General features: G+C 32.4%; 2 protein-coding genes across 5 annotated transcripts in view; both read right to left on the reverse strand.

The window, feature by feature from the left end:
* Positions 1–7,532, reverse strand: part of LOC108734576 (mitochondrial glycine transporter) — a 13,405-nt gene extending 5,873 nt beyond the window's left edge. Inside the window, exons 1-5 of one of the 3 annotated variants that reach the window (XM_025977320.1) lie at positions 7,404–7,532; positions 4,985–5,106; positions 4,619–4,703; positions 3,986–4,158; positions 1,811–1,986 (exon numbers count right to left, since the gene is read on the reverse strand). In XM_025977320.1, the coding sequence (XP_025833105.1) occupies positions 1,811–1,986; positions 3,986–4,158; positions 4,619–4,703; positions 4,985–5,106; positions 7,404–7,442 (595 nt within the window). In that variant the 5' untranslated portion in view covers positions 7,443–7,532. Of the gene's footprint in view, positions 1–1,810; positions 1,987–3,985; positions 4,159–4,618; positions 4,704–4,984; positions 5,107–5,410; positions 5,866–6,167; positions 6,460–7,403 lie in introns of those variants that run through there. The other 2 variants (XM_025977319.1, XM_025977321.1) reach the window with 2 other exon arrangements.
* An 846-nt stretch (positions 7,533–8,378) lies between these two features.
* LOC108734611 overlaps positions 8,379–16,941 on the reverse strand; it is a 23,200-nt gene continuing 14,637 nt past the window's right edge. For both annotated transcript variants that reach the window (XM_018466244.1, XM_018466243.1), the window contains exons 3-8: positions 16,532–16,682; positions 13,080–13,283; positions 11,081–11,229; positions 10,712–10,848; positions 10,402–10,625; positions 8,379–8,828 (exon numbers count right to left, since the gene is read on the reverse strand). In XM_018466244.1, coding sequence (XP_018321746.1) covers positions 8,521–8,828; positions 10,402–10,625; positions 10,712–10,848; positions 11,081–11,229; positions 13,080–13,283; positions 16,532–16,682 — 1,173 coding nt within the window. In that variant the 3' untranslated portion in view covers positions 8,379–8,520. The remainder of the gene's footprint in view (positions 8,829–10,401; positions 10,626–10,711; positions 10,849–11,080; positions 11,230–13,079; positions 13,284–16,531; positions 16,683–16,941) is intronic.

The raw sequence follows: 16,941 nt of genomic DNA on the forward strand, positions 1-16,941 counted from the left end.
ATACTAAAAAATAAAAATAAAAATAAAAATATGCATGTACAATGCAAAGATATAGTAATAATCACTTACTGGTGTCATGCCTTTCCATAGCCCAAATATTTTATCCTGCTGGACAACAGTGGCGAATATGGTTATCATTCGTACATCTGAAGCACTGAAACAAATTTTATTATCAATGAAAATTTATTAAAATAAACCAATAACTACTACAACAAATTGAGTGACTGTTAGTTTAACTAATAGTATAAAATATCCAAAAATAATAAAAACGGCAGCAAATTCACAATAATTATTAATGAATCTTTTATATCAAAGTAGTAACACATCAGATATGGAAAAGAAGTAGTATCCAATCTGAAATTTTTCATCAGAACGTGTTGTGGGTAAAATAAGTTTTGTGGTATAAATTTTAATAGAATAACATGGATTGTTTACCTTTTAAGAATTGCTGGCTGTGGGTTCTGTAGTCTCGTTTTTACCAAATCCAATGGCTGGAATAATATTGTGGAGAAAGTACCCGAAAATGAACCTGCTAAGAAGGCCTTTACTACGGGATACTGTAAGAAAAAAATATATAGATTACGAACAGTGCATTTTAAAAAGTATTTTTAATTTTTTAGTTACTTTCTTTTTAGGTACAAACCACACTTTAATGTTTTATTATTTATATTAGTTGACATGCATTGAGTGTTTTTAATATTTTTATGATTATGTATATGTATAATTATTACGGTTGCTTTTATTTACTTTAACGCTTACATTTTTAAGTTCGATACCCTAGATCTCCGATTATTGCTTTGGGGATAATTTAAGTAATTCATTATACTGTAATGCCTTACTTTACTATCAGAATTATGGATTTTTAAAAACACAAAAAAAATATAGTTGCAAACAAGGAAGATCCGACTGGTACCGCTATCTTATAAATGATGATATACATGCATATGCGTCATGAAAGGTTAGAAATGACGACGAACATAGAACCACATTATTTAAGTAATTATAGCACAATGTGATTAACATCCTTTGTTATGGCTAAGGAATAATTAAAAGAATCTCTATTTCTATCATTTAATTACCCAAAAAAATAAAAACAATGCCTTTGTTTAATAAAATACCATTCGAACTCGTGTTATCAATAATTCAAAAAGATAAATTGTGCTGCTGTTAATGATGCTTTCTTCTGTTAGAGCAGTACAAATTGCAACCTACTATGTACACTTAGAGTGCAAAAGCTATCTTCAACTTTATTTTAGTGCCGCACTTATATAAATCATGTGAATGTATTATATGTATGATATTTTTTATGGAAATTTCAGTAGCCATTAGCTGTCACGAATATAGCATAATGAAAATCCCGCATTATGTGATCAGTATATTAATTATGCTAGGTCACCGTATAACGTGAACAAGCTAAACTTTCGCTTATAGAAACGAACGTTCAATTGGTGAGCAAAGTGTGACAATTTTTAAGATAAAACAAAGAACGGAACTAATCTTTAAAGCCTTTATTTGTAAGTGAAAAATGGTAAGACAATTTACGACTAATGAGGGATAGCTACAATGTTTTAAAAAACGATTTGGGGAAAAATTATTCTCTCAATTAGAACTCGAGGATCCGTTCAAAATGTCTGTTTATTTTGTTAATTATAGATGAATAACATCTACTGCCATTTAATTTAACGTTACTTTTTTTGTGTAAGTAAACGTGGTTCTAAGCATTGTGAATCTCACTTTCTTTTCAATGATATGCAGAATTTTAATCTCTATCCACCCTGTATATTTTTTAATAAATGTAATAAGTACTCACTTTGAGGTACAAGAAGTTTCATCTGGGTGTAGAACATAAAATATAGGCCTGAATAGGGTGCATCCCTAACCAGGGTTGGAATTAGTCCGCACGTCATGCCCTTCAATCCTTCTGTGTGATAAATGTGACGCAACGCCGACCCAACACTTTCATACTGGTAGACGCCGCTTTCGTATCTGAAACAATATACAATATCCATATAAGAAATATACTAAAAATTGAATATAACCGCAAGAAAAATTGATGATATAAGACCAAGTTATTGGTACTACATCGCTCTCTACTAACATTAACTATTCACTCTAGTATTTCCAATGTTAGACAAGGGCCTTACAAAGGTATCAATTTGCCACATTGAATCCATTTAATTATACACGTGATAGACTTTAAATTTCTTTGAAAGTATGAAAATCAATAAATACAAACACAAAAATCTGTTCCTCAACAAACAAATAATTAAATAATTCTTCGCTATTTAACCCCCAGCCCTCACTTCTACTTAGCTATAGTCATAGATTTGTATAGATAGATATAAATAGAGTCAAAAACGCTAAACCGAATTATCATTAAGTATGAGTAGAATCAATTAATCATAAAAATAAATGAAGTTAGGTCTTTATCCAGCAATAATTATCATGATTGCCATTTCTAATAAATAATGATTCCCTCACTTGTGTACATAAATAAACTAACAATAATTAGCATATTTAAATTATTATTACGATTGCTATATTTTTTAATTTTCACCATGCATATACGAGGGTGGATTGATAAGTTTCCGGCCTAACCAAGAGATGACGCCACTAGGCCTACCTTGAGGTGACATTCTATAGTACCATCCTTGGATAGCTTGTAGCTATAGTTTCAGCCCGATCTCCTTGCTAGTGTAGGTTTGACAGCACGCTGAACAAGACGCCTCTGTGGTTTTCGTAAAAATGGAAAAGCAGGAAAATCGTNATGATAAATTATAAAATTAATCATGTATTAAAACTTACAACATATTTAATTTAGAAAATATAATGCTAAAAACATGCAAAAAATACTTACACTAGCAACGATATCCATTTCGGAAAAAAGATAAAATTAAGTACGAAAATCAGTCGGGGAATTAAGAATAAGAAAAAAAATAGAAAGATAAAATAATATCAAATATAGGGGTTGCAATCACTACTCTGATTGCTTTTTAATGTTTCATCGTATCGGAGTAGTCAGAATAGTATATAGGGTTGACACGGAATTTCTTAACAATGAACATAGCCTGGGCTCTCAGAAATGAAGGCATGGAATCTGCTATTTGAAAACTTTTGTCACAAAAATAAAATAAGAGAAAAAAAAATTTAGTGTTAGAAAAGTATAATGCACAAGCTGTTAAGGTAAAATTCTTGATGTAGTGATTTTTGTTAGGACACAACAATAACAACACTGTGAAGAACTCTTTTGAGGACTTCGAGGAAGACGTTGCTTCACGTTATTATCTGTTTGACTTAACACAAGGCACTGATTTATCATATGAAAGGCTCAAATATATATAGCATAAGAGGTCAGGGGTCGGACCAACAGCAAGTTTTATTTACTTAACCTTTGGCAGAAATTGTAACAATATTTGATAACAGTACATCACTCACTGACTGTTTTCTTCATGTTTTTCTGCAAGTATTAAACAATAAGTTTACCAAAAATTTGATAATCACGTACTTGATACAATAAAACAATTTAAAAACCTTCTAAAGAACAGGGGTACTCAACCAATATTCTATACTGTCTCTATATAAACTACAATTTCTACTTTGCACTATAAGAATTAGTTGACAAACTAACTAAAACTAACTAGGTAACTATTGTTGCGCAAAGTGCCCTTTTTGCCTCATTGCGCATCTATGCAAAAGTAAACTTTTAAGATTATTTGTTTATATTTGTTTTCTAAACTGTCATAAAACTTTTCTTGATGAAAACAAATAACGTAATACACGGAAGGGGGTACATATATGTAAGTGAGCACTTTGCGCAAAGCAGTTTCCATAGTTAGCTTTTTATTTGCTCTGTCCACTGCCGACAACGCCTTTTTACACCTTAAGTTGAAAGTTACCCCTGCCACGATTATATCTTTTTAATATTGTTGTTTTAATCATTAATAAACAGCTATGCTATGGAAGGAAGATAAAATTAATGACTAACCTTGTTTTCACAACTGTAATTGGAATGAGTGCTCCAGCACTCATACATCTTGCAACAGCCCCTAAAGTAATCGACTCAAGGGGAGTTGGTGTTCTACCTGGCACGTAATGGGACTTTAGCCAATCTAAAGAGCAGAAATAAAGACCTACGCCTGGTACGCATCTTGTAATAGACTGAAAAGAACAATGAAAATAATATGTAATTATATTATTCAAATAGTACCTAAAACATGAAAAAAGAACTAGTAAGAAACATATGATTCCGATTTCTACATTAAGGTTAGTCACAGTCAGTAGCAGTTTATATTTTTTGTTATTTTTTAATATAATGCAAAGAAATGTTTTACTAATTTATACAATGAACACCCTGTAATTACATTTAAATAAACGCTAAAAGTTTATTGCTCAATATCATCATTGAATATATCACAGGGTCATGTTATCAGCCACTTCATAGAAGTATAAACTTTGAAAAATAAATTATACATATTAAAAAAGGACCATCGTTAAAAATGAAAATAGTAATTATAATTTCATATAATACTTAACTTTAAACTTAATCGAAATACTAAAAAATAAAAATAAAAATAAAAATATGCATGTACAATGCAAAGATATAGTAATAATCACTTACTGGTGTCATGCCTTTCCATAGCCCAAATATTTTATCCTGCTGGACAACAGTGGCGAATATGGTTATCATTCGTACATCTGAAGCACTGAAACAAATTTTATTATCAATGAAAATTTATTAAAATAAACCAATAACTACTACAACAAATTGAGTGACTGTTAGTTTAACTAATAGTATAAAATATCCAAAAATAATAAAAACGGCAGCAAATTCACAATAATTATTAATGAATCTTTTATATCAAAGTAGTAACACATCAGATATGGAAAAGAAGTAGTATCCAATCTGAAATTTTTCATCAGAACGTGTTGTGGGTAAAATAAGTTTTGTGGTATAAATTTTAATAGAATAACATGGATTGTTTACCTTTTAAGAATTGCTGGCTGTGGGTTCTGTAGTCTCGTTTTTACCAAATCCAATGGCTGGAATAATATTGTGGAGAAAGTACCCGAAAATGAACCTGCTAAGAAGGCCTTTACTACGGGATACTGTAAGAAAAAAATATATAGATTACGAACAGTGCATTTTAAAAAGTATTTTTAATTTTTTAGTTACTTTCTTTTTATTAATAATTAAGTAAAATCCATTTCAATTTATAAGTGATGTTACATATTAACAGCCTCATATTAAATATACATTTTCAGTTATGATAGATTATCAAATTATTACTGATGATATTGACCTTTAGACCTCCTGCTCCAAATGATAAATTATAAAATTAATCATGTATTAAAACTTACAACATATTTAATTTAGAAAATATAATGCTAAAAACATGCAAAAAATACTTACACTAGCAACGATATCCATTTCGGAAAAAAGATAAAATTAAGTACGAAAATCAGTCGGGGAATTAAGAATAAGAAAAAAAATAGAAAGATAAAATAATATCAAATATAGGGGTTGCAATCACTACTCTGATTGCTTTTTAATGTTTCATCGTATCGGAGTAGTCAGAATAGTATATAGGGTTGACACGGAATTTCTTAACAATGAACATAGCCTGGGCTCTCAGAAATGAAGGCATGGAATCTGCTATTTGAAAACTTTTGTCACAAAAATAAAATAAGAGAAAAAAAAATTTAGTGTTAGAAAAGTATAATGCACAAGCTGTTAAGGTAAAATTCTTGATGTAGTGATTTTTGTTAGGACACAACAATAACAACACTGTGAAGAACTCTTTTGAGGACTTCGAGGAAGACGTTGCTTCACGTTATTATCTGTTTGACTTAACACAAGGCACTGATTTATCATATGAAAGGCTCAAATATATATAGCATAAGAGGTCAGGGGTCGGACCAACAGCAAGTTTTATTTACTTAACCTTTGGCAGAAATTGTAACAATATTTGATAACAGTACATCACTCACTGACTGTTTTCTTCATGTTTTTCTGCAAGTATTAAACAATAAGTTTACCAAAAATTTGATAATCACGTACTTGAGGTTTAACATGGAAGTTTTTGAAGTAGTAGTTATTGCATTAATTGCAAGAAGCACTACATTAATTATGCAATGTTATTAATTCGTTTTAAACATTTAACACTTACATTTTCTAAAATTTTTTTTTCTTTTTCCGAGGGACCTGCATTAGCCCCCAAAGGATTGAGAACATTATCGCTATTTATTAACTCAGTATTATCGTCTAAAATCAATGCTTGCATGTCCTTTCATTTTCACAGTGTTAGTTTAAACATTAATTTTGGGTATCACTTTGTGGTGCACCTTTTAGATGGTTCTTAATTCTTGCATTACGTCACAGACATGCATTATGTAAAAGAAATATTCACACAGCAACAATATGATTTACAATTACAACCAATTAAAAATTGCCAATCAAAACACCATAACAGGTGAGAAGTTAGGTACGTGATTGTGTCTAAGGTAGAGATGACAAAGAGATAATATCTCGATAACATGATACCTTGGAATATATTTTTAAATTTGTAATAAAATGAGTATCAACTAAATTACAAGTATGTGACATATCAATCATGTTTCATCATTGCTGAAATATGTTCTAAATAAGAACTGTGTACTGATATAAGATTAATTTTGTTTTACAATAATTACGTCTAATAAAATGTTTTCGTTAAATAATTTACGTAGATTATTAAGATCATACGATTCATGATTTTATTATAGAAATTTTCCAATAAAATGTTATCAAAATCGGGTAAACAATGGAAAATAGACTTCGGTCCCCAGCAAATAATTAGTTACTGCATTATTTATTTAAAAGTATCAGTCTTATATGTCAGAGGTCAATATGTTATCGCTCTGCTGGGGGTACCCTTATCTAATTTATACATGCATACATGTATATATATTTCAAAGGAAACAACGATCAATTGCTGAATCGTTAATAAACAAAAAAAATAACTCCTAGGATTTGCATTTTAATTCATTGTAACGGTTGTTACCATGAAATAATTTTTTATAAATTACTTATTCTACCTGTACTGATTTAATCATTTGAGTAGGCTAGAGAATGAAATTGTTATATAGATTTAAAAAATCTCGGAATTGCAATATACATTCATATATCATAAATCTTGTTACACTTACAATTAGTAGTCTTGAAGACTACAAATTAGTTTCAGTTGGTAGATATTTAGTTTGAATATATTTAGTTTCTGTGTATAGGGGGTTTTCCCGCTTTTACAGGCTTAATTTATGTATATCTCCTTATGAAGAACTTGTTAACTGCTGGTTAATAATAATCATAATAATAAATATGTATATTTTAAAATTATGCATATGAAAAATAATTGCTAAAAACTTACCCTAATTAAGAATTCATTCAATACTGATGAGCTATCCATTTTGTATCTGGGGAATCAAAAAATGGAGCACAATAAATTACAGATATTTAAAAGTGTAGTAAAACTTAATTGCAACGTTAAAATGATTAACGTTTTAAAAAGGTATTTAATACTGTGTGAAGTCTTTGTCGGTAAAGTTAATACTGCATAAGAAAATAAGTTACTAAATTAATTTATACTAAAAGGTGGCTGTGTTTCAAAAGATAATTTCGAAATAGCGGGAAAACAGCGTCAACTGAGTTGTAATAATATTATTTGTTTTAAATTAATTTGTGTTCGAGAATTGATATGAAAAGAAAACAATTGGTTTTCGTTAAAACTTTAGGAAAAAGATTCGTATTAATAAAAGTAGTAACCGAACATGCATATTTCTGACAGGAAAAAACAAAAAATGATCTACAAAACAGAGTAATAATTGGAAGAAGTTCTTACCTTTTTATTTTTCCAAACCAATAACAATAAATTAGACAGGCACAATATGCTTAAAGAAAACTATGATATTTATGTATGTGTATAATATGGCATTTACTAACATTTTTTTAAACAATTATTGATAAGATAGTAAATGTTTCTAGCTTTTTTTAATACACACGTCCCCTTATTGTACACGATTGCTGATGAAAAAAGTGATCACGTGGCCACGTAATAATGGTCCCTAACAAATGAAGTGCCAACAAAATTTATAACAATGATGGTGTTATTATTCCTTGTTGGGCATTTTTATTGAATATAATTAGTACTCACAGTAAGTATTCAAAACTATTGTAGTGTTTGGATGCATAACGAAGGAACATGTATCTAAATACATTGCAATAAAAATAGTATTGTAATAGTTACTGGTTTGTATTTTGTTTAATTAGTCTTTTTTTATATGATTCGTTGTTTTTTTATTGTATATTTGTTATTTTGTTTTCTCTGTATAGCTACAGAGGGTGTTATAAAAATTGAAACTGTATTCAAAGTATCAAAATAAAAAGAACATCAATTATCATAATGTGCATAAAACCTATAAATACTTAGGTAAATATTTTTTGTGCGTATTGCAAAATATATTAGATATATGAAGAATTACATGACTTCATTTGGGGGAGGGTAAAATTAAATTATTCTGGTATTTAGATAAGAAAGATTTAGAATTAAGGAAATTATTTTCATTTTTTTCCAAAATAACTTTCGACTCCCAAGATGGCATTATTTGTTTTTCTTCCGAATTATTTTTGATTTTGGTGTTATCATCTTCTATTTTCGAAGTGCTAGTTTCACAATCGGGTTCATTTGATGTTTCGCTACCGTTATTATTTTTCTTCGACGTCATCTTTTTTGCGTAAACGGCAAAAGTGAGGATCAATTTTTCGAACCAAGCTACAAAGCCCACTACAGATAAACCTAAAAAGAATCGATTCTTTCTTCATTAATAATATTTGTTAAAAAAATGTGTATGTATCTATATATCGCAATTGTCGACGTAAAGGTGGCTTTCCACGGCCAGTGATTTTATAGGCCGGGCCGCGTGGAGTAATGCGTGGTGGCGTGTCCGATCCGTCGCGAGTCAGTAACTTCAAAAGCACGACCTAGGCTGACCATACATAGTCTGTCATTATTTTTGATTCAATATATTTTTTTACTTTAGCTGAATCCAATAGTTTTATTTGCACCTTTGTTGCAAGAAGGACCTAGAGATAGCTTTAAATAAAATGGAAGCGGTACTGACAGATCAGTACTGTATGAAAATAAATAAAAGTAAAACTAAAATACTGATATGCAAGGGAAGAAAAAGTAGGGAAAGAGCGAATATAAAGATAGGAGACGAAAAATTAGAAGAAGTGGCTGATTTTAGATACCTAGGAAGTCAGATAAGTGAGGATGGAAGGAGTAGTAGGGATATAAAGCAGAGGATAGCGCAGGGTCGTGTCGCCTTTAATAAAAAGAAGTCACTTCTATGCTCGCGAACGGTTAATTTAGAAATTCGAAAAAGGTTGTTAAAGGTGTATGTTTGGAGCACGGCGTTGTACGGGTGCGAAACATGGACAGTGGGAGCGGCGGAAAAGAAAAGGTTAGAAGCGTTCGAAATGTGGTGTTATAGGCGGATGATGAGGATATCGTGGGTAGAAAAGGTTAGAAATGAAGAGGTATTGGAAAGAATAGGAGAACAGAGGACTCTATGGAAGTCAATAAAAAATAGGCGAGATAGGTTGGTAGGACACCTTCTCAGGCATGAAGGTCTAGTCAGAGACATATTAGAGGCAGAAGCAGGAGTTAGGAGTAGTAAAGGTAGACCTAGATTAGATTACTGTTCGCAAATAGTTAGGGATGTGGGCTGTTCTAGTTTTAGGCAAATGCGAAGTTTAGCTGAGGATAGGAAAGAGTGGAGGTACGTGTCCAACCAGTCTTAGGACTGACGACCTTATGATGATGATGATGATGGAGTGGAACTATAATTTAATTTTTCGGTTTTTATGTTTATTGGAGAGTGAATCCGTTCTATGGGATTTAAAAAACGGAAATATCTAGTATTATTTAGTAAATAAAACTTTACCTAAATCGGCTTCTATTTAATGATATTGTTTTTCCTTTTCTTATTGAGTAAAATATGAACCACTAAACAAAACGAAAGTTGCAACAGTAACTGCCATTTTTTTTCTTCTCGCGACATTTCAATAATACTGAACTCGAGCTTCAAACCGATGAAGAACAAGCTCATACAGGTCGAGGGAACAGCTTACGCGAGATGAAGCCCAACCTGTACTCACCTGTTCCTGCTCGCGTTGCAAAATCAGGCCTGTGCTAATACGGACTGTGGGAAGCCACCTTAACGTTCAATTATGTAATTAAGAGACTTCTTTCTACACAAGGCATAGTTTGATTCATTACCGATTTTGTAACTTTTAAACCAAAATGCAAAATATTCTTCACTCTTTTCTAAAAGACGAAGTGGTGCAATTTTTCAATATTTTTTTACCTAAAAGAAATCCTAAAGAGCCTCCTATATCGGCCAAAAATGCGTTTTCGTCGTATCCAAAACGTTCAACCAATGACGTTACTATTCCAGTACCATAATACAATGACAATGTGGAATCGTAAGGATATGAAACCGCCTTCTCCCCTTGAAAATAGGGGAAAAACATTGTTGTAGAACAAGCTTTGGGGCATTGACATCTCGAAAGGTATTGTTCCAAAAATAAACTGTGAATAAGTCAATAAAAGAGATAACTGTCAACATAATGCTTTCAAAAAGTAAGTCTGTATTTAGGAAAGTGAAAAATACTAACCTTCCAGGAGAAGAATAGTCCACAGCAAGCTGTGTTTGTCTGGCGGTTTTACATTCTGGTAGATCTTTGTTAGGAAGCCAAGGAGTGCTGCATCCAATGTCTTTAGTAATTAATTGGTTAAGGCAAATCTCTTTACACTACGGTGAAGAACAACAGTTTGCCAAAAATTCCTTTTAGTTTAATTTTTCCTAAATACCTATTTACTTTTTACTGTTAACTATTTCTGATTGATTGTAGATACTTCTTTTCTTGACAATTAGAGTATTAAAAATGTTCCTGTATATAATACTTATTTACAGGAATCTTGAATTACATGTTGATACATTCTTTATTTTTATGGATTTACTTATAACTTATAACTAAAAGTACCTTTCCACTGTTGTATCCTCTATCGTTATTGCACCATTGATTTTGGGTAGATAATTTTGTCATGCATGTTACAGTTAATTTGTACTGTAAACCCACTCCCAAATCCACAAAAATGTCTTCCGTCGAATAGGCTCCATTATTTAACTTTTCTAAAATTATAAACTCATCGGCTACTTCGAACCTCTGTCAAACTACCAAAAAATCTGAATAATGTTCGATATTCTAGCTTGATGGCAATGGTCTAAAATTGGTTCCTCCTTATTCGATGAGAACGGTTGACATTTTTAGGGGACCTAGCGAGATTGTAACGCCCTTCGCTGTGGTTGTACTGTGATTCAGGACATTAAGATATCGCTACATTCCTTGAGGATGCTAGCATAGACGTTAATGAAACGTCAGATAAATAATTTTATTGATACTCTCACTGAAGGAAGAGGAAGACAACCAGAGCCAACGAGTTCGGAGGAAGGCCTAATGAAGAGTGTATGGCAAAGTTCGGGTTGTTCGGAAAGTCATTTCGTTTTTTCCCGACAGAGGATTTAATTGTATTCTTTTGCACCCAACTTCACATTTAAGCCGTATAATTTTTATATGCTTTGAGAGCTCATATAGCAAGGCTTGTGTGTGAAAAATTCCAATTAATTCTACGCAGTAGTTTTTGGTTGGTGCCCTTTTAAATATGGAGAGCGATAAGCAGCATTTTCGACATATCTTACTGTTTTACTACAGAAAGGGTAAAAATGCTGTTCAAGCCAGAAAGAAATTGACTGATGTGTATGGAGAAGGTGTGTTGACAGTACGCCAGTGCCAGAACTGGTTCGCTAAATTTCGATCCGGCAATTTTGATGTCGAAGATGCACCACGTTCGGGAAGGCCGGTTGAAGCTGATAAAGACGCGATAAAGGCATTAGTTGATGTGAACCGGCGAATAACAACACGTGAGATCGGATTGAGGTTAAATTTATCAAATTCAACAGTTTATGACCACTTGAAAGGCCTGGGATTATCCTCGAAGCTCGATGTATGGGTTCCCCATGTTCTCACAGAGAGAAATCTGTGTCGCCGCATTGACGTCTGCGATTCGCTTCTCAAACGTCACGAAAATGATCCGTTTTTGAAGCGCATCATCACTGGGGACGAAAAATGGGTTGTATACAACAACGTCAAACGCAAGAGGTCATGGAGCAAAAAAGATGAACCGGCTCAAACCATTTCCAAAGCCGATATTCACCAAAAAAAGGTGATGCTGTCTGTTTGGTGGGATTTTAAAGGAATCGTTTTTTTTGAGCTTTTACCGGATAACACAACGATTAATTCGGAAGTCTACTGTCATCAGCTGGACAAACTGAATGATGCACTTCAACAGAAAAGGTCAGAACTAATCAACAGGAAAGGTGTAGTGTTTCACCAAGACAACGCGAGACCTCACACAAGTTTGGTCACTCACCAAAAGCTTTTACAGCTCGAATGGGATACAATGCTACACCCACCCTATATTTCCAGTACAGTGAAAGGTAGTTTTCGGCATTACTTTCGGTAAGATACATAAAACATTTTAAGTATAAACAAGCACTTGTTAAATTATTGGGAGGTGCAGGATATGCAATAAGCTTTGAGAAATGATAATGACATAAAAAGGTACGTAAAATCTTATGGTGTTAACGGTTTTTGTATGCGGTGTTCAATTGGTACTTTTCGGTTTTATTTTTGACATAACATATAAAATATTTTAAACATAAATAAGCGCTTTTGAAATTATTGGAGGATGGAAGGTAATTACTAAGTTTTGAGAACATATAATAATCTAAAAATGTACGAAGAATGTCATGGTGCCTTTTCGAGTGTGATTTAAATTAGGTACTTTCCGGAATTATTTTTGTTATAATATACATTAAGTATTTAAAAAAGGAATTCGTTTCAAATTTACCAGAACTACCACTTCTCTAATTACATACCACACCATATGCATATGTGCTAATCATTATAAGTAATTTCTTACCTGTAAATACACTGTTCAGTTCGTGGACATAGACGTAAAATCCGATATCCTTTGAGGAATAGAGTGAGTTATCCTTGCCATCACCTGTGTGACGTGTATAAAGAAAATATCCCGACGACGACCCCCAACTCGTGGAATGATTTCTGGGTGATAATGTAAAGCATCGGCCCATTGTCAATGTGACTACGCTCGTCACTGCTATATCTTTTCAGAAAACAAAATAAAGCTAAAAATTTAAAAAGCCCCCGACGATGGTAAAATAAAAAACTAATTCGAAAATTAATTCTTTTTAAATAGTGGGTTCTTATAAAATAATCCAGTTTCGTGATGATAAAACCTGATTGTAGTATGGGTGGAATAAATCATTGCGTATAATGTTTGTTGAGGAGAATCAGGACGCCCCGATTATGAAGCGGTTTTGCCAAATGGTCATGACCCAAAACCTAGCCATGCAACGGAAGTGTCATAACGGAAGCAGAAGTAAATAGTAAATTATTGCGGAAGCCGAAACGGAAGCGGATGCGGATGCGGAAGTCTAATGATTTTAGGTGACTCTCTAATGTCGTGGGCCTTTTCCGCGAATCTTTTGTTACAAATTTTGCATTTAACACTTGCATCGTTAATACCAACAAAATAATCGCAAATGGAACTTCTTTTTAGCTTCAACCTTGCACTTTTAACTTAAAATTTACATTACTGATAAAACTCTTTACAAATTAAATAAACGCTATAACTGTATTACTATTTTCAAAATGAAATTATTAGGAGAACTGGCTAAGGGGGAGCTGAAAGTCCTGGACGTTTTTAGATTAAAATAGCAATCTAATAAGGGAATAAAATTTGGAAAATATCAATATATTTACGAAATACCAGCAAATAGATTTAGGCCCTAAATTATAATAAAGTTATTTGCACAGGGACAATATTGTAGCGACCACGAGCGTGATTGTGTGCGATCGGGCATACGTGTGTGTGAGCGGCTTATCGATTCGCCGACTATCCGCGGGCGCCTTTCTTCATGTGTGCCGTATTTGTAATGTGTGTGTCGTACCTGCGTTCCGGGAAAGCAATTAAACAGTTCAAAGAAAACGAGACTTCTCTGGACTGCTGTAGAACGTTCCCGAAAGGAGGCAAGGGAGTATAAAAAGGAAGAGACGATCGCCGAAGCAGTAGAAATAAATTGACCGTTGTAGAAGTGAATCAAGAGATAAATTGACAGCGATAGAAGTGAAATAAATAGAACAGTGAATAGTACCAGTAGTGTAAACTAATAGAATAATTACCCAAGTTTAGTAATAATTTAATAGTGTTATAGTGTTCAATAGTAATTAGTGTAAATAAGTAGTTTTCTTCTTAAAATTTAACTTGTTAAACCCACGAACTTTACAATATTATTATTAACAAAATTTTGTCTGCTTTATAGCGTTATCGCCGCATTGACGCTAATACTTCATAAACATAAACGGTTGATATTAATACGTTCACAAAGTTGCAAAGAGGCACAACATGCAGCTTTGCAACGGGCAATTCCATTTAAATTGTGTTTTGAAACGGTCAAGTTCAGCCATCAGAACGTAAGACAGAATTTCATAGAATGTGTCAATTCAAAAAAGTCCGCGATGGTATGTCTATCTCTTAGGGATAACCCACAATAACCATTTTTTATCCTTTACTTTTTACGAGAAATAATGGTTTAATTACGAAGCGATTTTAAGCAATACAGCATTAATCCTTATCCGATTAAGTACTTTTAAATACATTGTGCATTTAATATAGATCAATATGGCCCTTTACAGCATGTAATTTAAATGAATATTTTCGAAGATATTACAGGCTTAAAATGCAGGGACATAGCGGTTGCGGCGGTACCGGCCGATTTGTATTGTCTAATGACAAAAAAGCTGTAATTGTTTTATATAAAGACATTCTATAGTATATTTACTAACGGCATTACACCCGTGCGAAACATAGTGTGCAAATAATACCATTAAACCAATTATTTAACCCCTATCCAGGTATGTTTGTGTGTTTGAAGAAGTTTCACTTCAGTAGCGTGTTGTATAATTACACGTTGTATTTTTTTTTTAAACTAATAAATTTTTCTCAAAAAAAAAGATCGAGAAGCCGTCATTAATTTTCTTATAGTTACCGAGTTGTCCTACACAAACGTCGAAATTTGCCCACCCTGTACATATCGTTATCATCATAAGATCGTCAGTCCTAAGACCTCTACTCCTTCATATCCTGAGCTAATCTTTGCATATCCCTAAAATTAATCTAATCTTGGTCTACTTCTACTCTTTCTAACTCCTATTTCTCCGTCTAATATGTCTCTGACTAGACCTTCATGCCTGAGAAGGTGTACTACCAACCTATCTCGCCTATTTCTTCTTGACTTCCATAGAGCCATCAGTTCTCCTATTCTTTCGAATACGTCTTCATTTTTAACCTTCTCCATCCACGGTATCCTCATCATTCGCCTATAACACCACATTTCGAATGCTTGTAACCTTTTCTTTTCCGCCGCGCCCACCGTTCACGTTTCGTACCCGTACAGCGCCGCGCTCCAAACATACACTTCTAGCAACCTACATATGTAAATAATAAAATCCAATAAATGCTTATGAGGGGTGTTACGATTAAACCAAAATATTTTGTGTTTTTAGCGAAACAGGTGATACATTCAGGTAGACGTTGTTGAAAAAACATATTCCACACATTCGACAAATTATGCATTCTCGCGCGACAAAAAAAATGCCGACAGAGAAATGTGTAATTTCCATGTTAGGTAAATATTTTGCCTTATCTTTATAGGTATAACAGTAAAATATTACTAGATATATTATTATAATGTACATTATTATAAAATGATGACTATATTACTTTGCTTATTATCTTATTTATCTTCACCTATAATAAAATCTAAGGGTCGTTCGGACGTGTAGGGAACGTTAAATATAACTCAACTAAACATAGTTTAGAATATCTTTGCAAAAGAAGCTTTTAATGTTTATAAACTGCACCAAAATCGGTTGATTGTTGATCAACACAAACGCATATACAAAAATTGGTGCCAAACACATTTCTAGCACGCATTCTTTTGACGTAGCGTCAGAGGCTAAAGAGTGGACATTGATTTTGATGTGTATTTTTAAAATTATCATACATTAACCAATTAAAATTTCAGATATCAATTGAAGTGAATACTTTTTATACGACTGCGGCGCCTAATTAAATATTTTCAATGAGCACAAAAATTCCATCCGGTTACTCGCGGCAGTATGCAATTTGGCGTTCTTTCATTTTTCGTTATTTAAGTACCTAAATATTCACATAAGGCGTATCTGACGACAGTTTAAAAATTAAAATAGTATTAATGCTTTTCGAAATAATATGCAATTGTTTTTCGAGTATTTTATCTTCTTTAAAAATAAAAAAGAAATATAACTTACTACGTCTGTATCCATCTAGAGCATACGCTGCTGCAAATTCAGATAAGTTGTATGTGGTTTCGTCAAAGAATTCGCTCAATGTGTAATTTTCAAAATTAAACGATTGCCATACCGACGAATACGTAATTTGTGGATTAGTCAGGCCATATTTCTGGAAATAAAAACTTTAATATGAATGCGCTTTATATACAGGGAAAAAATTATGATAAATTTTTATGACAACGCAAAAATTACAATTACCATTGTAAATGACTGAATTTGCCGTAGAAATCGGAGAATTTATTAGGTAACTTTTTTTACATTTTTTTTAAAAATTGTTTCAAGTTTTTTAATTATTACAATTTAATTTGTAATATCAACTAATGTACCTAGTAAATTTATTTTTGCTGGGATTTTATTTTTACAAATTC

The sequence above is a fragment of the Agrilus planipennis genome, unplaced genomic scaffold (assembly GCF_000699045.2).
Source record: "Agrilus planipennis isolate EAB-ADULT unplaced genomic scaffold, Apla_2.0 scaffold89, whole genome shotgun sequence".
NCBI lineage: Eukaryota > Metazoa > Arthropoda > Insecta > Coleoptera > Buprestidae > Agrilus > Agrilus planipennis.